This window comes from Filobasidium floriforme (assembly GCF_021052385.1).
Source record: "Filobasidium floriforme strain CBS 6241 chromosome Unknown HD553scaffold_4, whole genome shotgun sequence".
NCBI lineage: Eukaryota > Fungi > Basidiomycota > Tremellomycetes > Filobasidiales > Filobasidiaceae > Filobasidium > Filobasidium floriforme.
Genome location: NW_025763625.1, coordinates 1,102,560 through 1,126,041, shown reverse-complemented (window position 1 = coordinate 1,126,041; position 23,482 = coordinate 1,102,560). Strand labels below are relative to the sequence as shown.

Here is a 23,482-nt window from a genome sequence, read left to right as displayed (position 1 = left end):
ACCAATCCAAACAGCTATTTTTCTGTTTTTTTGTGTTTCATATATCTGTGGATGTACACCTCAGGGGGGGCAGATAGCATCAAGCTCATTGGCAGGATGTTGGCTACGTGTATGGGGATCAGTCCTGCCGAAGCACAATGTCTCTATGCCTCTTCTCATGGCTCCACAGTGTAGTCAATCCTTAGAATTTTCCGGTACCAGTATATGCTTCCTCAGCAGTAGTAGGCCAGTAGAGCTAGCCAGGCTGCTTATCTCATGCAGGGACGCCGTAGATATCATCATGGGCATCTCAACTAGTCTTCTGCAACGTCACACCACAATTCTACCCTTATAAACCTGCCAATTCCATAGCTGAAATCTCTGACTTTGATTTTGAGCCTTCACTGACTCTAAACACTATATGCATCCCCTAAAGCTTCAGACCTACTTTCAGGCGTCGAGAAGGCGTCAGGGAAGACCGGCTCAATGTATAGATGAAAGACTATATAGACTAGGAAGTACTACAATACCATATGCTCCTTGAACAACTCCCCCGGAGTTGATACGGCTCAAGTCCGACGTACGCACATGTCACTATAACACCTATCCCCAAACCGCTTCCTTTGACTAATCTTGCATATGGATACCAGGGAAGGCTGCTGCATAGTTTGGGGGCAACATGAGCGATCTGTGGCTCTGCAGGGGGGAGACTATGCCGATCTCTTTTTCCGAGGGGGGCTGCTTAAGGACAACAGGTGAACAGGCGGAGCTCCTGAACCGTCAGAGCTATGGCGTCCAGACGCTCCAGGCAACTCATGGTGAGTACTGACCACCATGCCACACGATTTGACGACTCTCATTTCGATTAATGTTGCTCCAGTATCCTATCTCTGTCTCATAGCTTCCATCACATCAAATTTTCCTCCTCATCATCCGTCCTATCCTATGTCCATTCTCTTGTACACCATTTACCACCTGATACCATCGATCTCATTGTCATCAAAGACACTCATGACCCCAGCGTCTGCTCCAAGGCCCTGCTTCTTCAAGTACCTCAAGAGGTTCTCTGGTTGATGCTACCTTTTGCCCATTTCCTGTTATAGCCGTCACTTGACGCGTCACTACTCCCGCAAGAGACCCCCTCTGAGGTCCCTTTGGCGACACCTCTCAACATCCCCACAGGGGTCTACTTTTACATCTCCCATAGATGCTTATTATAATAGGCTCATTGTATGTATATACTTCATCCATTATTACACCATACCCCTTAGACCTAGCCCCGCGTAGACTGTTAGTCCTCCTCCCTAATATTTCCTCTGCATGTGCAACATCGCGTCCTCCTCTCCAAATATCTCCTCCAACTCCTGTTGTGTTTTATAAGAGATGTTATGATGCCCATCAATGATGCAGAAATAGTCTAGCCTGCACAGAGTCTGTCTGCTGTGGTACGGGTTGCGTGTGTTATAGCCATCTGCGGTACGCCTAGGCGCATTTCCAAGCGGGTATTACCCCAGCAACTTTGGCAGAGCAGGTACATGTATACCATGATAGGTGATGTTCAACTACTACAATCACTCTTGTCTTATGTGGTTCTTGTGCCATCACACTCATTCAAACTGCATACGACCCTGGGTGAGTCACCCTAGGCAAATCCCGGGGAGACCACAGGTCGCTGGTATAAGGCTCAGCAGCCAACCTGCGGGGTATTACGGACTGACCTAACCCGGCCTCTGCACAACATACATCCTACAATGAACAGCCTACAACGTAAAGCCTACAACATACCAGGTACATCGTCCCAAAAACAATGTACTCCTCTCCACCTCCCACCTACTGATGCCACTACCTGGCTACACTGTACCCAACACAATGGGTCACTCACATTGTCCCCGACACAATGTACAGCACACAATGTGCTGTCTCTTCCCTTGCTACCCTTCAATCCACAACAAATACCACACAATGTGAACACACAATGTAATTACACATTGTGATACTAGGTCTACGTTCCCTATCTCAACTAGCATATATAGCTGGTCAGTTCAGCCTGTTTGTACTACTCCCCTTCATGTTCTCTCTTCTTTCCCAAGAAGAATTATCATATGTTACATCCCTAACACCTCCGCCACCCAACCACCTCTCACTACTCGACACTGGAGCTCTCGTCAAGCCCTTCACGGTCAGCAAGCAGATTCCGCACCAAGCACTTCCCGTTGAGTATCTCTGCCTTAGCACAATTACCACTGACGCTTTCCACCTAGGCTAGCCTTTTGGTACACTAGGCCCGACCGTAACACCTCATCCTTGGTTGCGTCTCCTACCTGCCATTCTTCTCAAGGCAGACAACTACTGGGTTGCCCGGGATTGTGTAAGAGGACCAGCAGCAAGCGCTAGAACATCTGATATCCAAGGAAACTGTCAAGGTGAGTCTGGATCTGCAAGAAACGACAGCTAGCTCAACTCAACAGCTGATAATGTTGATCAACAGTGCTTGCTTTCCCGGGGTGTCTCGTGGCTGCCTGTTTGCGATGATTTGTATAGACAAAGTGAGTAGCGAGTAAAGCAGCCAATAGACAAGGACTGATTGTGAAGTAAGCCGACTCTTATGTGGGAGAGGAGCAAATCTCACAACTGAATTTATAACCGGATACGTCGCAGTTGTCTCAACACTGTCCTATTTGGTGATTCTTGATATCCTTTGCTTGTTATGCAACAAGGGTAGCTAGTCCTTGTTGATGTTGAAGAGGTGAAGGTGGAAAGGGAAAGGGTGAAAGGGATGAAGTGAAAGGTAAAGGTAATGGGAATGAATCTAGTGATAAGAGGTCTGAGTCCTCATAAAAGAGAAAAGGGATGACCCATTCCTCCTTTTGGGAACTCCTATATATACATGAATTGTCTAGTGGTGTGGGTACAAGAGTTGTGACCAGAGTAGTCGCAAATTGTGACTGCTAGTCGCGAAAGTGTGACTCAGACGCAAATTGTGACTGCTAGTCGCAAATTGTGACTGCCAGTCGCAATAGTGTGACAGGAGTTGCAATATGTGATTTGTGGTCGCAAATGTGTGATCACAGTCGCATCTTTACATCACCCGGCACCTATTTCGAAGCTCTGTCCCAGAGCTACCAGGCAGAAAATAGAATAACTACAATTTGACAGTCAACATAGGGGATAAATCCCTGTAAAATCGAATGGGGCATATCTCGCGAACCCTACGCGCTGCAGCCCTATCGAAAGTGTCTTCCGGCATGTTTCCGAGTACCTCGTCGACCCTCGCTTGAATTTCCGGGCTGCCGTTAATGAAGGGCGAGTAATAGGCGAATTGAGAAGGGCTAAATTCGTCCATGAGGGGGCTGAAGGTAGCAGGGTAGAGGTCATTTAGGATGTTGTCTGCTGGGTTGGCCGTTGGAGGTAACGCCAAAATTCCTTCGAGTGTGAGCGTGTCGTCGTGCGACAGCCCTAAACCGTCTTGAATGGTACCGCTCGGACCAGCGATGGGCGAGATAGAGCGAATTCGAGTGAAAGGTAGATTGGATGATTGCGCAGGAACGGCTGGCGATAGCCTCGAATTTCCTTCGAACGCAGCTTGGTGAACGTGCAAGCGTTCTGGATTGTCTTGGTAGACGCCGCTCGGACCAGCGACGGGCGAAATAGAGCGCATTCGAATAAAAGGAAGATCGTGCTGTAGCTCCTGAACGAATGGAGGTAGCGGTGCGAAGTTTGATTGAGCAGGACGGTCGTTTGGAGGGGCACGAGATTGCTGAAGAGATTCCGGATTTTCGTCGTTCCTAGCCTTCAGGAGAGCCGCATCTATCCATTTCATGCCAGGAGTCCATCTGTGAACTAGCTGGTTCGCTTCCAGCCATTCTAGGATGTCTCCCTGGCTTCCTGGAAGCTGCTGCCATGCTCCCTTGTTCGCTTCAGGCCCTCTGGCAACCAGCAGAGACTGAAGGAACGAAGTAGAGATGCTGTGATTCCTCCAATAACCCTCTAGCATCTCCTTCCTGTTCCCTAGGAATCGCATCTCCTCCTCTGTGAGCCTCATGGACGTCTCCTGGGCTGTCCTAGACGTCTTAATAAGGACTCTGTATCGTAATTGAGGCCTAGGGTCCTTCTTAGAGCGTCCTTTCTTCTCAGAATCGTGCCTAGTGATGGCTGTGATGAAGGGGAGAGGGCTGGAAATGGGTAGCATCTTGTTCGAGCTGTTGCGAGTGCTGTACGGGTGGTAGCGGGGAATTTCAACGTTGCGGAGAGCAGTCGTCGAGTGGAGCATTGTGTGTCGAAGGAATTTCCGGTTTAGCGTTACTGAGAGGCGAGATATAGGACGATGGTGAAGCTGTCTATATGGACAGATTAGAAGGGGATGGTTCGATTTGGGCTGTTCCAAGATTGCTTTATAACTCGATATGTAGAGCCGGTAGCGGGTTGATTCGACATGGTCCAGGCCGTTCTACGTTTATTGTTCGTGGCCGCGTCTTTGTTTGGAACAAAAGACCCAGGGAAGGCCGAGTAAACCCCTGTTTGAGATCGATTCATTAACCCCTAGATGTGGCTATGGTGTTTCGAGTTTGAGTGGCAGCGTCGAATTCTTTGTGTGTACAAGACGTTCTATTGTTCCTCGTTCATATGTGGCCAGTTTTGCGCGGATCCGGCCAGTGGTTGTAGAGAAAACGCGTAATTGAGAATTCAGAGATTTTGGCAATTCCACTGGTGAAGTGCTATGGTCCCCCTCAGATTTTGAGCGGTCTCCCAGGTAGCATCATGGAGCTCAAAACCTTTCCATTTGACAAGGTATTGTATCTTGTTTCTTGATTTGCGTTGTGCAAGAATATGCTCAATTTCCCATTCAGGTTGGTTGTTGACCAAGATAGGGGAAGGATTATCTGCCTTGTCTTCCGGTGTGATAGGTGGATAGTACGCTTTCAAGTACTCCAGGTTGATGGTAGGGTGAGCTTTCATGTGTTCAGGAAGATCCAGTTGGTACGTTGTGGGAGTGACCTTGGCCACAATGGTAAATGGTCCGACCCAGCGGTTCCTCAGCCTCTTTGATCCGGGGGTTTGTAAGAAGGGAGGGTGTATGTACTTGGTACTAAGCAGTACTTTGTCACCTTCCTTGAACGGTTGAGGGCTTTTCCGTCCCTTGTTATAGTTCAAAGCCTGAGTCTGTTGGGCCACCTGAAACTGCCCCTGAGCAATAGCCATAGTTGTTGCCTGCTGCTCAATAAACTCCTCGACTCCCTGCACCTGCATCGCATTGGTATCAGTGATCTGATGAGGTTGTCGTGGGTGATAGCCAAGGTCCAATTCAAATGGAGTGTATCCAGTGGTCGGGTGCACTGAGCTGTTATAAGCAAATTCCAGTGCAGGTAATTGCATGGCCCAGTTGTCTTGTTTCTGGTTTATGAAGTGTCGAAGCATGTCCTTCACGGTGCGGACCATGACTTCAGACTGTCCGTCTGTTTGTGGGTGGTATGCTGAGGACATGGCAAGCTTGGTGCCAAAGCGGCTGAACAAGGTTGTCCAGAATAGAGAGGTGAATTTGGCATCTCTGTCCGAGATTATGGTTGATGGAAGTCCATGCAGTCGGACTATGTTGTCCCAGAATCTATTTGCTGTGTCCGTGGCCTTGTCGGTAGTATGGCTAGCAATGAAGTGGGTTCGTTTAGATAGTTTGTCGACCACAACGGTGATTTGATTGAAGTGGCTGGACTCCTGGAATGGTCCAGCAAAATCCATTGTGACAGTGTGCCATCGTTGAGGTGGTATGTCCAGTGGTTGTAGGAGACCTTGTGGTCCTGCAGAAGGGTTCTTGTTCCGTTGACAAGAAGAGCAGGATCGAATGTAGCTCTTGATATCTTGGCCCATACGAGGCCAGTAGTATGTCCTAGAGATGGAGCTGTATGTTTTGTTGTATCCAAGATGTCCCGCAGACACTGCATTGTGGAAGTCATGCAAGATGTCTAGCCTGACTCTTTCATGATCCGGGATACAGGTTCTCCAGTGGTCATTGGAGGGATCCTGGTAATAGAGGATACCATCCTTTACGTTGAAGCGTTTCACGTGAGGAGGAGGGACTTCGAGCTGGACAGAAGCATAGATCTGTCCAAAGTCTTTATCTTGCAGGTATCCGGATCTGATGCTGTCGTATAAGGTGTTGTCCACCTTCGCAACCGATATATGATTGCAGATAGCTAGGTGGTTTGTCTCTGCAAGGGGTGCACGAGATAGAGGGTCGGCATTCTCATGGACTCGTCCCGCTCGGTAACGAATAGTCATGTGAGGGCGGTAGGGTTGAAGTTCCATGGACCACCGCACGAGTCTCTTGTTCGATCCGTCGAAGTCCAATAGCCATTGTAAGGCAGAGTGATCGGTGATGATGGTGAATGTGCATCCATCCAGATAGGCATGTAGCTTCTTCACAGCCCAAATGATTGCGAGACACTCCATCTCTGTGGATGTGTAGTTCTTCTCTGCAGGGTTGAGAGTCCTTGAGAGGTAGATGATTGGATGTTCGTGGTTGTGTTCATCCAGTTGGGCTAAGACAGCTCCTAGTCCTACAGTTGAAGCGTCTGTGTAGAGTAGGAATGGTTTGTTGTAGTTGGGGTGAGCAAGAGTTGGGCTAGTCGTTAGTGCCTCCTGAAGCTGTTGCACTGCTTGCTGTGCCGCATCGTCCCATTCCCAAGCTTGTTCCTTCTTGAGCAGCTTGTAAAGTGGAGCTGCCTTCTGTGCAAAGTCTTTGACAAACTTCCGATAGTATACCGCAAGGCCAAGGAAGCGTTGAAGGGCCTTGGTATTGGTGGGTGTTGGAAACTCCTTGACTGCCTTGATCTTCTCGGAGGTTGTTCCAATTCCTAAGTTGCTAATGGAATGACCAAGGGCATGGATAGTCTGGTATCCCACGTGGCACTTCTTGGGAGATAGGGTGATTCCAGATTTGGTGACCAGTTGGAGGACCTTGTTGACGTCTTGCAAGTGCTTCTCAAAGTCATCTGAATAGACAATGATGTCGTCAATGTAGACTAGAGCAATTTGCCATTTGTATCGTCCAAGCATCCGGTCGGTGAGTCGTTGAAATACTGATGGTCCAGTCTTGAGTCCAAAAGGCATCCTCTTGAATTGATGAAGACCCCTATGAGTCCGAAAGGCGGTCTGTAGGTTGATCCTCCTTGACAATGTCCACCTGATGAAATCCTTTGTTTGCGTCAAAGGTGGTGAAATATTGTTTTCCTGCAAACTGGCTGAGAATATCATCGATCCTGGGAATCGGATATTGATCCGCTCTGAGGACTTCGTTGATTTTTCGATAGTCAATACAGAACCGGTCTTTCCCTTTTTGGCGGACCAGAACAACTGGGGATGCCCAAGGAGAATCAGACTCCTCGATAACATCGTCAGCTATGAGTTCTGCCAAGGTGTCGTCGATGATTTTCCTTCCAGCAGGAGAGGCGTGGTAAGGCGGGGATGAGATGGGTTTGGAGTCACCAGTCTCTAAGGTCATTGTAACCATGTCGGTTTGTCCAAGCTTCTTTGAGCCAAAGGCAAAGGCAAGAAGGTTGTCTTGAATAACCTGTCTCATCCTCTCTTGCTCATCTCTTGGTAACTCTGGGTTGATGTCCATGGCTTCAAGATGAGGTTGAAATTCAGAAAGGAGCTCAGAGGTGGTGATGTTGTTGACATGAGCGAAGGTAACTTCTTTGCTGGCTTTTGGGTCCTTCTTGAGAGGAATGAGTTTCCCAATAAGAGATCCGGCAGGGATGCTTGTGGGTCGTTGTCCAGTGTTTAGGGCTTGCGTTTGGTAAACCTTGTTTGAATGGTTCCCAACGGTTCTGGCAATGACAAGATTTGTCGAGGCAAAGGTTGGATCCAAGCAATATTCTCCTGAGACCGATTGAGATGGGCTATCCAGTTCCAGAATGATAGCCTGTTGATGCCCAGGCAAGATATGATAGGCCTCCTTGGCTCGAAGTACTGCAAACTTGGCAGGAGAGGCTGAAGTACGTAAGGGTACCTTGCCTGATTGTCCCCGTAAGACCAAGGAGTTGTCTTCGAGATTGACAATTGCTCCATGGTGGTCCAAGAAATCTGTCCCAATGATGACTTTGGAAGCCATGTTGGGGGCAAGGAAGAAAGCGATAGGTAGACTGATGAAGTTGCCATTGGTGTCCTTGAAGTGTAGATCCGTCTGGATGTATCCCAATGCAGTGGATTCACCAAGTCCTTTGATTTGGAAGGCAGATCCATAGTTGACCTTGATATTGGGGAATTTGGCCTTAACATAGGCAGTATCCATAAGAGAGATGGATGCACCTGTATCAATGCAAACCTGGTGTAGAGGACCATCAGGCTTGTTGATAGCACAATCGGCAAAGGTTGGAGTTCTGCTTTCATGTAACTGGTGCAATCCAGGAGGAGAAGGTTTCTTCTGAGGGACAGGCTCAGAAGGATGGAAGTCTTCCGCAAAGGCATGATCTTCATCAAGCTCCTGGTCCTCTAGTTGGAACCTGACTTGTTTGAGAACGTTGTTGGCCTCCCTGGTCTGCCACTTCCTGTTGTCAGAGTAAGTGTTGTTGGGATAAGATGAAGTACGATTGGTATTGGTAGGCCTGCGAGAGACTAGTTGAGGGCAATCTCGCTTCCAATGGTTGCCTTTGCAGATTGGACAGGGACTGGGAGGTTTGGTTTCTGATGTGTTAACCTGAGGCAAACGAGGGGGATAAGTGACTCGCTGAGGGGCAACATAGTTGTTGGTAATCCTGGCTGTCTTCTGTATTCCGGGTCGTAGGCCAGGTTCGAGGTCGATCAAGATCCTTCTGAATTCTTCCAAGGTAGTAAGTGGCTTGATGTTGGCCTTGATGATAGGCTTCAAGGTCTGGGGGATGCCTTCCAGCATGTCTTCAATCAGGTCAATTTCAGAGGTGCCAACAGGGTAGACGTAGTGTTGCAACTTCTGTTTGTCTTGGAAGTAGTCACTGAGAGACTCGTTGAGACGTAGAGTCCTGTAAAGACATTGTCGTCTAAGAGCACTCCTGTGATTGGGTAAGTAGAAAGCATTCCTGAGAGCTTCCTTCCAGTCCTTCCAGAAGTTTAAAGTGGCTCTCTTTTCGGTACCCAGTTGGGTAAACCAAGTCAAAGCCTTGTCTTGAAGGATCATAGGAAGAAGCCTGAGTAGATCAACGTCGGAGGTGCCGGAGTATTCATGGATGGCATCGACCTTTTCGATCCATTGATCAATGTCCTCGTGGTCCTTGCCGTAGAACTTGGGCAAGTCTGAAGCCTTGATCTTGGGTCGTCTTTCAGAGGCTGAATGATCAGAAGGCCTAGTGTCTTCGGTTTGTTGAGGTGAGACAGTGCTAAGCCTAGCCAAGTCTCTCTTGAGTTCTGCATTCTCAGACCTGACTGAGTTGATAGTAGTACGTAGAGCAGAGAGTTGGTCAAGGATAGCTTCCATAGCGTTGGGCTCCATTGTCTGTTGAGCTGGTTGGAATGGAAGTTCTGGGAGCTGGTTTGTGTTGAAAGTGGATGTATCAAATCCTCCTCGGATTGGGCTGGAATGAGGACTGTTCTCAAGTCCTAGAGCAAGAGGGTCTGGCGAGTCTGACATAGACTGGACCTGTTCTTGGTTGTTGATGATGGGGGCTGAGACCTATAGTCTAACTGTTGCAACAGCTCTTCCAAATTGCACGGAATTTGGGGGAGGCACAGAGGTGTCTGTGTTGAATCGATTCGCAGTGTCCTAACTGCAGGAGTGTTCAAGTGTTGTTGAAGATTGCAAGTATGTTGCTACTTGACGCTGCGTCCAGCGGTTTGACAAAGGTCAAGAGAAATAGGAAGTGAAGGCGAAGTTGTCCGGGAAGCGCCCCCAAGTGTGAAGTAAGCCGACTCTTATGTGGGAGAGGAGCAAATCTCACAACTGAATTTATAACCGGATACGTCGCAGTTGTCTCAACACTGTCCTATTTGGTGATTCTTGATATCCTTTGCTTGTTATGCAACAAGGGTAGCTAGTCCTTGTTGATGTTGAAGAGGTGAAGGTGGAAAGGGAAAGGGTGAAAGGGATGAAGTGAAAGGTAAAGGTAATGGGAATGAATCTAGTGATAAGAGGTCTGAGTCCTCATAAAAGAGAAAAGGGATGACCCATTCCTCCTTTTGGGAACTCCTATATATACATGAATTGTCTAGTGGTGTGGGTACAAGAGTTGTGACCAGAGTAGTCGCAAATTGTGACTGCTAGTCGCGAAAGTGTGACTCAGACGCAAATTGTGACTGCTAGTCGCAAATTGTGACTGCCAGTCGCAATAGTGTGACAGGAGTTGCAATATGTGATTTGTGGTCGCAAATGTGTGATCACAGTCGCATCTTTACACTGATCAACCTTTGCCTTAGATCACATTGCTCTTTGGCCCAACATTGCATTTGATAACCGCCGGCTGTCTGCTCAATGAGACCACGCCCATGGATGCGGCCACAATCATGCAGATCTTGGTGGAGAGTGGCAGCATCCTAGCGTTTTGGGGAAAGTTGCCAAGGCTACTGCAGCGAGACAATCGACTTGCTTTGCCTCCCAACACAACTTACTGCATCTACTTGATTGAATCCTCTTTGACCACGTGCATACTTGATGTTGCTCCTAGTCTCTTTAAACCGGAGTTGGCCAGCCTGCTTATCCTCATCAGCATTCGCTTATCACTGCTCTTTGATCTGCACACAAATTGACTCAGGTTGAACACTCACCGAGACAAGACCTGGCTTCAACCTTGGCGTGCGCAATCTAGCATCATGGATGCCACTTGGAGCTTTGTGCGCGAGCTGAAGAAGGAATGAGGATCGAGGGAATCAGGGCGGGCAGGCTGTCTACCTGGCCACTTCTGTCTTCATTCTTTCAAACCCCTAACTCTGATAGGGGATTGCAGTAGCACGATGATTATGACGCCTGAAGGAAATGACGGAGGACAAATCAGTGCAAGATATACAAGCTGGCGACTCACCTCATTTTCCTCTTGGTTGTTGGAAATAGGCATGTGATGATTAGTCATCAGCACATGGAAGCAATCTCAACCACAAAGTAAACAGCAGGAAGCAAAAAGGGCAATTTGCAATTGACAACCGCAAACCGCAAACCGCAAACCGCAAGACCGCAAGACCGCAAGGCCGCAAGACCGCAAGACCGCAAGACCGCAAGGCCGCAAGACCGCAAGGCCGCAAGACCGCAAGGCCGCAAGACCGCAAGGCCGCAAGACCGCAAGGCCGCAAGACCGCAAGGCCGCAAGACCGCAAGGCCGCAAGACCGCAAGGCCGCAAGACCGCAAACCGCAGCCTTTTGCCCCTTCCCAGAAAAGTATATATAGCAGGCCATTTGGGTCTGATTTCTCTTTTCCCTCTCATGTACTACTTTACTTTTATGCAAGCAACATTGATTCATCTTCACAACAAGACAAGATCAGCACTAGTAACACACCATTACTATTGCCTAGGTACATCAAGTAACCAACCTTGGTGGATCTAGTTGTTACTTCACAACAGGTTATGAGCCCAGTAGTTGTGGCCTAATCTACACTTAGACTTAGCTCACAAAGGAACAACCTCAACTATCAGGATCATCAAGAGGATATCACTGGACATAGTTGGACAGGTTAATATTACTGGTCAGTAACAGGATAGTCTCTCAGTTTTGGAGACTAAGGACTATTAGATCAAGAGAGGATCAATAGTCAGCATCAGACTTGGACATCAGTATTCAAGCAGCAACAAAGACTTGAGGCAACACAGACACTCAAGCATCAGCATAGGATAAGTCTTGGATATCATTATTAACAATGGATACTACCAATGCAGGCTCTTCAGCAACCAGTAGGATACCTATCCTGACTGGCTTGGACAACTACTTCCAATGGAGGAATGCAGTTGAGGATGGAGCACTTGTCTATGGAGCACTGCATGTGCTAACAGAGGAAGTCAGGACAAGACCTGTCAGGCCTCTGGAGATTGAGGAGATGGATGGCTCAAAGGTAGCACCTCCCACATCTATTGTCTCTCTATACCTAGAGGAGTATAGGGAATGGAAGACCTGGAAGGAGAAGGACCAGAAGGTCATGGGTCTTATGAGACTCAATGTCTCCTCAGGCATCAGGATGGAACTTGCAGGATGCAATACTTCCAAGGAGATCTGGGACAAGCTAGCCAAGCTTCACCAGATGGACGACAAGAACTACAAGGCAGACATAGAAGAAAGGATCACTACACTTAGGATGAGTGAAGGGGATGATCCAGCCAAGTTCTTGGAGCTGTTCAGCACCTTATTGCTGAAAGCTCAGACAGCCAACTTCAAGCTGTCTGAAGAGGATAAAGCTACCTACTTCCTCAGGGCTCTACCTGTGACATATGAATCCCTCAAGTCAGAGTGGAAGTCACTACAAAGGATCAAGGAGATCACCAAGCAACCTACTTCCACCTTTGAGGATCTCAGAGGAATGTTTAACACCTACATTGCTGACTTCAAGCGTCAGGATGAGGTCAGGTTGCAGACTGCCATGATGGTTAGGAAAGCCAGTTATGGGCAGCAAAGGAGGAACTTTGGTCAAGGTCAACAAAGGAACCACAACAACAAGGACCAGAACAACAAGAAAGCCTTATCTTGTTGGAACTGTGGGAGACAAGGCCACTCTAGCAAGGAATGCAGAGCTCCTAGGATAGGAGATGGCTATACCCATAAACCCAAGGGACTGTCACACAACAGGTTCAACAATCACCACAACAAGCCTACAGATGATCTAGCAGCCCTGCACAGGAACATAGCGGGTGCAGCTATTCAAGAGATCTCTGAAGAAGAATATGCTGCTCTAGTCAAAGAAGAGAGCATAGAATGGCTTGTGGACCTTGGAGCCAGCTCCCACATCTGCAACAACAAAGATGTGTTCAGCCAGCTAGAGAAGTTAGCTTTCCCCAAGAGGTTCAGGACAGCCTCAGGAAGTGCTACTGTCTCTGAGCATGGTGGAAAGGTCACTATGAAGTTACCTCAATATCAGAGTGCCATAGGGCATCTGACACTTCATGATGTGGTGCTTATGGAGGATGCACCAGCCAACCTACTTAGCCAAGGAACACTACTGGCTAAGGGATGGGATGTAGATATCACTCAACATGGTGGTATGATCAGCAAACATGGGATCAACATTCCAGTCTACAAGACAGGTCCAGGAGGAACATTGAGGGCATTCAGGTTGCCACTCATGAAGGATTACTACATCCAATCTGAACAACAACAAGCTGTTGTATCAGTAGATGAGAAGATCAAGAGGAAAGAGCAAGAGCAACTCTACCTTACTGTCCAGGACAAGGACACCATACAAGGATGGCACAATAGACTTGGACACATGGGTGTCAGTACCATCAAGAAGCTTGCAGCATCAGGACAACTACACATCACAGACAAGGACACCTCTACCTTCAAGATGGAAGAGTGTGAGGTCTGTGCTATAGCCAAGACAACCAGGCTCACCTTTGGTGACATCTCAGTGGCAGCTCAAGAACCACTGGAGATAGTACACTCAGACATAGCAGGACCCCTCAAGCCAGACATCAATGGGAACATTTATTATGTTACCTTTATTGATGACTTGACAGGCTTGACCTGCATAGGTGGTCTGAAGACCAAGACAGCAATGGATGTCCTAGGATGCTTCAAGAACTTCAAGAAGATTACAGAACTGGCTTTCAACAGGAAAGTGCAGTGTCTGAGGACAGATGGTGGTGGAGAGTACCTGGGAGGCATGAAGCCATACTTGCAACTACATGGGATAGTTCACCAGGTCACCACACCATACACACCTCAACTGAATGGCACAGCAGAAAGAGCAAACAGGACACTCAAGGAGATGTGCTCTTCCATGCTCATTGTTGCCAAGATGGACCACAAGTGGTGGTTCCATGCCATGCAATATGCTTGCACCCTCATCAACATGGGCAAGCAATATCAAGGGAGATCTCTGGAGGAAATCATGTGGAAGCACAAGCCAGGATATGGCCAACTTCACTCCTTTGGAACTGAGTGCTGGATCAGAGTACCCAAGGAGGGCAGACTCAAGAATGATCTCACCACCAAGAAAGCAATCAAGGGGAAGCTGCTCCATCCAAACATCACTGGAGCAGGCTACCTGGTGGTCATACAAGAAGAAGGAAGAGATGTCACCCTTACCAGCAGGGATGTTGTGTTCAAGAGGCCAGAGGGAGCTACTGAAGGGAAAACTACTCCACTGGGAACACAGCAACAACATCAAGGACATCTTCCTGATCAACAGTATAGGGGTACCAAGTCACCTAATACTGAGGATGCCTCTGAAGACAAGGAAAATAAAGAAGAAGAACCTCAGAAGGAAGCATCACCACCAGCAGTCAATGGCCCACAAGATCAGCCATTGGACTACAGGGATCCTTCACCTCAGATAGAAGAATCAGAGGAAGAAGAAGACTCTGATGATGAGGATCCCATGCTACTCAGGCCAAGGGCACCTATCAGGAGAAGGTCACCCAGGCTGAACATCATGCAAGAGATGGCATTGGCTAGTGTCCACTCTGCAGAGACACAAGAAGACCCTCAGTCATACAGGGCAGCCATGCAAGATCCAAGGTCTGACTTGTGGCAAGAAGCCATCAACAAGGAACTCAAGTCAGTCAAGGATACTGGAACTTGGCAAGAGGTCAAAGTTCCAGAGGGAGCTAGCTTGGTAGACTCCAAATGGGTCTTCAAGACAAAGCTCAATGAGAGAGGAGAAGTCATCAAGTACAAGGCCAGGATAGTGGCCAGAGGCTTCACTCAGGAGTATGGGGTCAACTACTTTGACACATACAGCCCTGTGGCCAGACTCACCTCACTCAGGATACTGCTCACCATTGTGGCAGCTCAAGACTTGGAGCTCTACCAGATGGATGCAGATACTGCCTTCCTCAATGGCACATTGGAGGAAGACATCTACATGGACTTTCCAGATGGATACCGAAGGCAGGACAAGAAGTCAACAGGACTCAAGCTTGTCAGATCCCTCTATGGTCTCAAACAATCACCCAGGGTATGGTGGCAACTCATCAGCACATACCTGGAAGAGTTGGGTTTCACCAGACTATCAGCAGACTGGGGACTCTACTATCACAAGAAGAAACAGGCATATCTACTACTCTATGTGGATGATGTCCTGATTGCTGCTCAAGAGATGAGCACCATCAATGGCATTAGGGATGCATTGAAGGACAAGTGGAAATGGTCAGATATAGGAACAGCCACCTATATCCTTGGACTCAAGCTGGAGAGACACAGACCCAACAGGACCATCTCACTCAGCCAGGAAGGCTACATACAGAGGGTGCTGGACAGGTTTGGCATGCAGGATGCCAAGACAGTCACCACACCACTCTATGATGCCATGATGAAGAGGCAAGAAGACACCATCAAGGAGGACAAGCAGAGGAAGACACTCTACCAACAGATAGTTGGATCCTTGATGTGGAGTGCCATGTCAGCGAGACCAGACATTGTCTTTGCTGTTGGCTACCTCAGCAGGTTCAGCAGCAACCCATCTGAACAGCATCTCAGGGCAGCCAAGAGGACTTTGGCATACTTGAAGGGCACCATTGACAAGGTCCTTACCCTTGGTCAATTGGACAATAACACAGGAGGCAATCAACACAGCCTCATAGGATACTGTGATGCAGACTATGCAGGAGACATGGAGACAAGGAGAAGCACTACAGGATACTGCTTCAAACTGCTGGGATCAGCAGTCTCATGGACCTCTATTAGGCAAAGCACAGTGGCAACATCTACCTGTGAAGCGGAATATATGGCTCTGGCAGAGGCTGCCAAGGAAGCCATCTGGCTCAACAGGATGCTACAGGAGTTGGGCTTCATCAGCAAGGACAAGCCAACTCAGCTCTACTGTGACAATCAAGGAGCTCTGGCATTGGCAGGCAATCCAGCTCATCACAAGAGGTCAAAGCATATTGACATCAGGTATCACTATATCAGAGAGATGGTTGACAATGGTCACATCACCATTCACCATGTTGGAACCCAGGATCAGGCAGCAGACATGCTTACCAAACCACTGAAGGATATCAAACACAAGCACAACTGCCAACTCATTCATCTAGAGTGATGGAATGAGAAGATCCACTATCAGCACGCAATCTTAGGAGGCAAAGGATCACCCTCAGCAAGGATTGGTGCGAACCATCTTGGAAGTCGAAAAGTTACTCCATCCTTTTCAGGATGCGGCTCACTCCAGGATGAGGACTTGGTCTCTAGGAATTGAAAATCGGTTTCAACAAGAAAATGAAGTTACACAAAAACAGCCAAGTCAGAGTGCCTTGACACTAGGAGGACTTTGAGCTTGAGCTTGAGAGGGAGTGTTGGAAATAGGCATGTGATGATTAGTCATCAGCACATGGAAGCAATCTCAACCACAAAGTAAACAGCAGGAAGCAAAAAGGGCAATTTGCAATTGACAACCGCAAACCGCAAACCGCAAACCGCAAGACCGCAAGACCGCAAGGCCGCAAGACCGCAAGACCGCAAGACCGCAAGGCCGCAAGACCGCAAGACCGCAAACCGCAGCCTTTTGCCCCTTCCCAGAAAAGTATATATAGCAGGCCATTTGGGTCTGATTTCTCTTTTCCCTCTCATGTACTACTTTACTTTTATGCAAGCAACATTGATTCATCTTCACAACAAGACAAGATCAGCACTAGTAACACACCATTACTATTGCCTAGGTACATCAAGTAACCAACCTTGGTGGATCTAGTTGTTACTTCACAACATTGGTGACAAAGCTACAACAATGACTCTCACACAGCTCGTATTTGCTCAAATCCTGCAGAATCGGATCGTGGACGTGTCCCAAGGTTCTTTCCAATAGCACGGTCTTTGCGGTACAATTTGAGACAATGCAGCTCATGGTGATGTTGAGGACTGTCTAGATTGGAGTGTTTACCATGTTTGTGCAAAGTAGAGCATCAAAAATTGTTGTAAAAGGATGTCAACAGAGGACCACGGAAAGCACCATGCGAAGATTGTTATTGACATCTCGCATGCAATCAAGAGGTAAACATGGTACGTGGAATTCGTCAAATTGCAAGCTCAAACAATCAACCATGCTGTAGACATGTAGACATTCAAACCTGCCGGTGACAATGACAAGAACGTCTCCTTGGGTAACAACGATACGTACATCGGCCCACCCTGGCATGGCGACCTGAATTTGTTCCATCGCCCAAAGGGACGTTAGCTGCTGGAAAGACACCGTCTGACTTGCAGTATCTCTCGCCCTTGATGAAATAGGCCCAAATCCGTCTGATGGTGCAGAACTATTGATTGCGCGCAGTGCTCAAATCAGCCGTCCTCGCCGTGAACGCCTGTGCTGTAGTGCAATGTCCATGCCCATCATGTACCAACAGAGTCACACTCTGCCTACCGCAATTCTCCGCCATGGGTTTGGTTGATACGACCGGGGCGACCAAAGGTTCCACTTGTTCAAAATGATTGTTGTCCGCTCCTCATCCCTCCTCGTCTGGTTCATTCATGCGTGACACCCCTCCTCCTCTGCTTCCTTTGTGTGGACCAATACAATGTCAAGAGAGAAGCGGAGAAAGATACCAGTGTACCTGGTTGAATCCATCAAGGGGTGCATCATCCATTCCAGCATCGGTGCGATCATGTTGAGGTCACAGTGTTTTTCTGCACAAGCCGGATTGTGGTTAGAGATGCTGCAGTGTTGGAAATAGGCATGTGATGATTGGACATCAGCACATGGAAGCAATCTCAACCACAAAGTAAACAGCAGGAAGCAAAAGGTCAATTTGCAATTAGCAAACTGCAAACCGCAAACCGCAAACCGCAAACCGCAAACCGCAAACCGCAAACCGCAAACCGCAAACCGCAAACCGCAAACCGCAAACCGCAAACCGCAAACCGCAAACCGCAAACCGCAAACCGCAAACCGCAAACCGCAAACCGCAAACCGCAAACCGCAAACCGCAGCCTTTTGCCTCCATTTGCCCCTTCCCAGAAAAGTATATATAGCAGGCCATTTGGGTCAGATTTCTCTTTCCCCTCTCATGTACTACTTTACTTTTATGCAAGCAACATTGATTCATCTTCACAACAAGACAAGATCAGCAATAGTAACACACCATTACTATTGCCTAGGTACATCAAGTAACCAACCTTGGTGGATCTAGTTGTTACTTCACAACAGGTTATGAGCCCAGTAGTTGTGGCCTAATCTACACTCAGACTTAGCTCACAAAGGAACAACCTCAACTATCAGGATCATCAAGAGGTTATCACTGGACATAGTTGGACAGGTTCATATTACTGGTCAGTAACAGGATAGTCTCACAGCATTGAGACTAAGGACTATTAGATCAAGAGAGGATCAATAGTCAGCATCAGACTTGGACATCAGTATCCAAGCAGCAACAAGACTTGAGGCAACATAGACACTCAAGCATCAGCATAGGACAAGTCTTGGATATCATTATCAACAATGGATACTACCAACACAGGCTCTTCAGCAACCAGTAGGATACCTATCCTGACTGGGTTGGACAACTACTTCCAATGGAGGAATGCAGTTGAGGATGGAGCACTTGTCTATGGAGCACTGCATGTGCTAACAGAGGAAGTCAGGACAAGACCTCTCAGGCCTCTGGAGATTGAGGAGATGGATGGCTCAAAGGCAGCACCTCCCTCATCTATTGTCTCTCTATACCTAGAGGAGTATAGGGAATGGAAGACCTGGAAGGAGAAGGATCAAAAGGTCATGGGTCTTATGAGACTCAATGTCTCCTCAGGCATCAGGATGGAACTTGCAGGATGCAACACTTCCAAGGAGATCTGGGATAAGCTAGCCAAGCTGCACCAGATGGATGACAAGAACTACAAGGCAGACATAGAAGAAAGGATCACCACACTCAGGATGAGTGAAGGAGATGATCCAGCCAGGTTCTTGGAGCTGTTCAGCACCTTATTGCTGAAAGCCCAGACAGCCAACTTCAAGCTGTCTGAAGAGGATAAAGCCACCTACTTCCTCAGGGCTTTACCTGTGACATATGAATCCCTCAAGTCAGAGTGGAAGTCACTACAAAGGATCAAGGAGATCACCAAGCAACCTACTTCCACCTTTGAGGATCTCAGGGGAATGTTTAATACCTACATTGCTGACTTCAAGCGTCAGGATGAGGTTAGGTTGCAAACTGCCATGATGGTGAGGAAAGCCAGTCATGGGCAGCAAAGGAGGAACTTTGGTCAAGGTCAACAAAGGAACCTCAACAACAAGGACCAGAACAACAAGAAAGCCTTATCTTGTTGGAACTGTGGGAAACAAGGCCACTCTAGCAAGGATTGCAGAGCTCCTAGGATAGGAGATGGCTATACCCACAAACCCAAGGGACTGTCACACAACAGGTTCAACAATCACCACAACAAGCCTACAGATGATCTAGCAGCCCTGCACAGGAACATAGCGGGTGCAGCTATTCAAGAGATCTCTGAAGAAGAATATGCTGCTCTAGTCAAAGAAGAGAGCATAGAATGGCTTGTTGACCTTGGAGCTAGCTCCCACATCTGCAACAACAAAGATGTGTTCAGCCAGCTAGAGAAGTTAGCTTTCCCCAAGAGGTTCAGGACAGCCTCAGGAAGTGCTACTGTCTCTGAGCATGGTGGAAAGGTCACTATGAAGTTACCTCAATATCAGAGTGCCATAGGGCATCTGACACTTCATGATGTGGTGCTTATGGAGGATGCACCAGCCAACCTACTTAGCCAAGGAACACTACTGGCTAAAGGATGGGATGTAGACATCACTCAACATGGTGGTATGATCAGCAAACATGGGATCAACATTCCAGTCTACAAGACAGGTCCAGGGGGAACCTTGAGGGCATTCAGGTTGCCACTCAAGAAGGATTTCTACATTGAATCTGAACAACAACAAGCTGTTGTGTCAGTAGATGAGAAGATCAAGAGGAAAGAGCAAGAGCAACTCTACCTCACTGTCCAGGACAAGGACACCATACAAGGATGGCACAACAGACTAGGACACATGGGTGTCAGTACCATCAAGAAGCTTGCAGCATCAGGACAACTACACATCACAGACAAGGACACCTCTACCTTCAAGATGGAAGAGTGTGAGGTCTGTGCTATAGCCAAGACAACCAGGCTCACCTTTGGTGACATCTCAGTGGCAGCTCAAGAACCACTGGAGATAGTACACTCAGACATAGCAGGACCCCTCAAGCCAGACATCAATGGGAACATTTATTATGTTACCTTTATTGATGACTTGACAGGCTTGACCTGCATAGGTGGTCTGAAGACCAAGACAGCAATGGATGTCCTAGGATGCTTCAAGAACTTCAAGAAGATTACAGAACTGGCTTTCAACAGGAAAGTGCAGTGTCTGAGGACAGATGGTGGTGGAGAGTACCTGGGAGGCATGAAGCCATACTTGCAACTACATGGGATAGTTCACCAGGTCACCACACCATACACACCTCAACTGAATGGCACAGCAGAAAGAGCAAACAGGACACTCAAGGAGATGTGCTCTTCCATGCTCATTGTTGCCAAGATGGACCACAAGTGGTGGTTCCATGCCATGCAATATGCTTGCACCCTCATCAACATGGGCAAGCAATATCAAGGGAGATCTCTGGAGGAAATCATGTGGAAGCACAAGCCAGGATATGGCCAACTTCACTCCTTTGGAACTGAGTGCTGGATCAGAGTACCCAAGGAGGGCAGACTCAAGAATGATCTCACCACCAAGAAAGCAATCAAGGGGAAGCTGCTCCATCCAAACATCACTGGAGCAGGCTACCTGGTGGTCATACAAGAAGAAGGAAGAGATGTCACCCTTACCAGCAGGGATGTTGTGTTCAAGAGGCCAGAGGGAGCTACTGAAGGGAAAACTACTCCACTGGGAACACAGCAACAACATCAAGGACATCTTCCTGATCAACAGTATAGGGGTACCAAGTCACCTAATACTGAGGATGCCTCTGAAGACAAGGAAAATAAAGAAGAAGAACCTCAGAAGGAAGCATCACCACCAGCAGTCAATGGCCCACAAGATCAGCCATTGGACTACAGGGATCCTTCACCTCAGATAGAAGAATCAGAGGAAGAAGAAGACTCTGATGATGAGGATCCCATGCTACTCAGGCCCAGGGCACCTATCAGGAGAAGGTCACCCAGGCTGAACATCATGCAAGAGATGGCACTGGCTAGTGTCCACTCTGCAGAGACACAAGAAGACCCTCAGTCATACAGGGCAGCCATGCAAGATCCAAGGTCTGACTTGTGGCAAGAGGCCATCAACAAGGAACTCAAGTCAGTCAAGGATACTGGAACTTGGCAAGAGGTCAAGGTTCCAGAGGGAGCTAGCTTGGTAGACTCCAAATGGGTCTTCAAGACAAAGCTCAATGAGAGAGGAGAGGTCATCAAGTACAAGGCCAGGATAGTGGCCAGAGGCTTCACTCAGGAGTATGGTGTCAACTACTTTGACACATACAGCCCTGTGGCCAGACTCACCTCACTCAGGATACTGCTCACCATTGTGGCAGCTCAAGACTTGGAGCTCTACCAGATGGATGCAGATACTGCCTTCCTCAATGGCACATTGGAGGAAGACATCTACATGGACTTTCCAGATGGATACCGAAGGCAGGACAAGAAGTCAACAGGACTCAAGCTTGTCAGATCCCTCTATGGTCTCAAACAATCACCCAGGGTATGGTGGCAACTCATCAGCACATACCTGGAAGAGTTGGGTTTCACCAGACTATCAGCAGACTGGGGACTCTACTATCACAAGAAGAAACAGGCATATCTACTACTCTATGTGGATGATGTCCTGATTGCTGCTCAAGAGATGAGCACCATCAATGGCATTAGGGATGCATTGAAGGACAAGTGGAAATGGTCAGATATAGGAACAGCCACCTATATCCTTGGACTCAAGCTGGAGAGACACAGACCCAGCAGGACCATTTCACTCAGCCAGGAAGGCTATATAAAGAGGGTGCTGGACAGGTTTGGCATGCAGGATGCCAAGACAGTCACCACACCACTCTATGATGCCATGATGAAGAGGCAAGAAGACACCATCAAGGAGGACAAGCAGAGGAAGACACTCTACCAACAGATAGTTGGATCCTTGATGTGGAGTGCCATGTCAGCGAGACCAGACATTGTCTTTGCTGTTGGCTACCTCAGCAGGTTCAGCAGTAACCCATCTGAACAACATCTCAAGGCAGCCAAAAGGACTCTGGCATACTTGAAAGGCACCATTGACAAGGTCCTTACCCTTGGTCAATTGGACAATAACACAGGAGGCAATCGACACAGCCTCATTGGATACTGTGATGCAGACTATGCAGGAGACATGGAGACAAGGAGAAGCACTACAGGATACTGCTTCAAACTGCTGGGATCAGCAGTCTCATGGACCTCTATCAGGCAAAGCACAGTGACAACATCTACCTGTGAAGCAGAGTATATGGCTTTGGCGGAGGCTGCCAAGGAAGCCATCTGGCTCAACAGGATGTTGCAGGAGTTGGACTTCGTCATTAAAGACAAGCCAACTCAGATCTACTGTGACAATCAAGGAGCTCTGGCATTGGCCGGAAATCCAGCTCATCACAAGAGGTCAAAGCATATCGACATCAGGTATCACTACATCAGAGAGATGGTGGACAATGGTCACATCACCATTCACCATGTTGGAACTCAGGATCAGGTAGCAGATATGCTTACCAAACCACTGAAGGATATCAAACACAAGCACAACTGCCAGCTCATTCATCTAGAGTGATGGAATGAGAAGATCCACTGTCAGCACGCAATCTTAGGAGGCAAAGGATCACCCTCAGCAAGGATTGGTGCGAACCATCTTGGAAGTCGAAAAGTTACTCCATCCTTTTCAGGATGCGGCTCACTCCAGGATGAGGACTTGGTCTCTAGGAATTGAAAATCGGTTTCAACAAGAAAATGAAGTTACACAAAAACAGCCAAGTCAGAGTGCCTTGACACTAGGAGGACTTTGAGCTTGAGCTTGAGAGGGAGTGTTGGAAATAGGCATGTGATGATTAGTCATCAGCACATGGAAGCAATCTCAACCACAAAGTAAACAGCAGGAAGCAAAAAGGGCAATTTGCAATTGACAACCGCAAACCGCAAACCGCAAACCGCAAACCGCAAACCGCAAACCGCAAACCGCAAACCGCAAACCGCAAACCGCAAACCGCAAACCGCAAACCGCAAACCGCAAACCGCAAACCGCAAACCGCAAACCGCAAACCGCAAACCGCAAACCGCAGCCTTTTGCCTCCATTTGCCCCTTCCCAGAAAAGTATATATAGCAGGCCATTTGGGTCAGATTTCTCTTTCCCCTCTCATGTACTACTTTACTTTTATGCAAGCAACATTGATTCATCTTCACAACAAGACAAG

General features: G+C 48.0%; 2 protein-coding genes across 2 annotated transcripts; one reads left to right on the top strand and one right to left on the bottom strand.

The window, feature by feature from the left end:
• Positions 1 to 658: 658 nt before the first annotated feature.
• HD553DRAFT_322438 (uncharacterized protein) lies at positions 659 to 2,511 on the top strand (the record flags this gene model as incomplete). The annotated part of the gene is made up of 5 exons (XM_046181290.1): positions 659 to 797; positions 1,447 to 1,611; positions 2,004 to 2,158; positions 2,246 to 2,402; positions 2,468 to 2,511. 5 exons carry the CDS (start codon positions 659 to 661, stop codon positions 2,509 to 2,511), a joined length of 660 nt encoding a protein of 219 aa, XP_046039009.1.
• Positions 2,512 to 3,121: 610 nt separating this feature from the next.
• HD553DRAFT_322437 (uncharacterized protein) lies at positions 3,122 to 4,249 on the bottom strand (the record flags this gene model as incomplete). Its single annotated transcript, XM_046181289.1, has 1 exon — positions 3,122 to 4,249. The coding sequence occupies one exon, from the start codon at positions 4,247 to 4,249 to the stop codon at positions 3,122 to 3,124; it is 1,128 nt and encodes a 375-aa protein (XP_046039008.1).
• Positions 4,250 to 23,482: the final 19,233 nt, after the last annotated feature.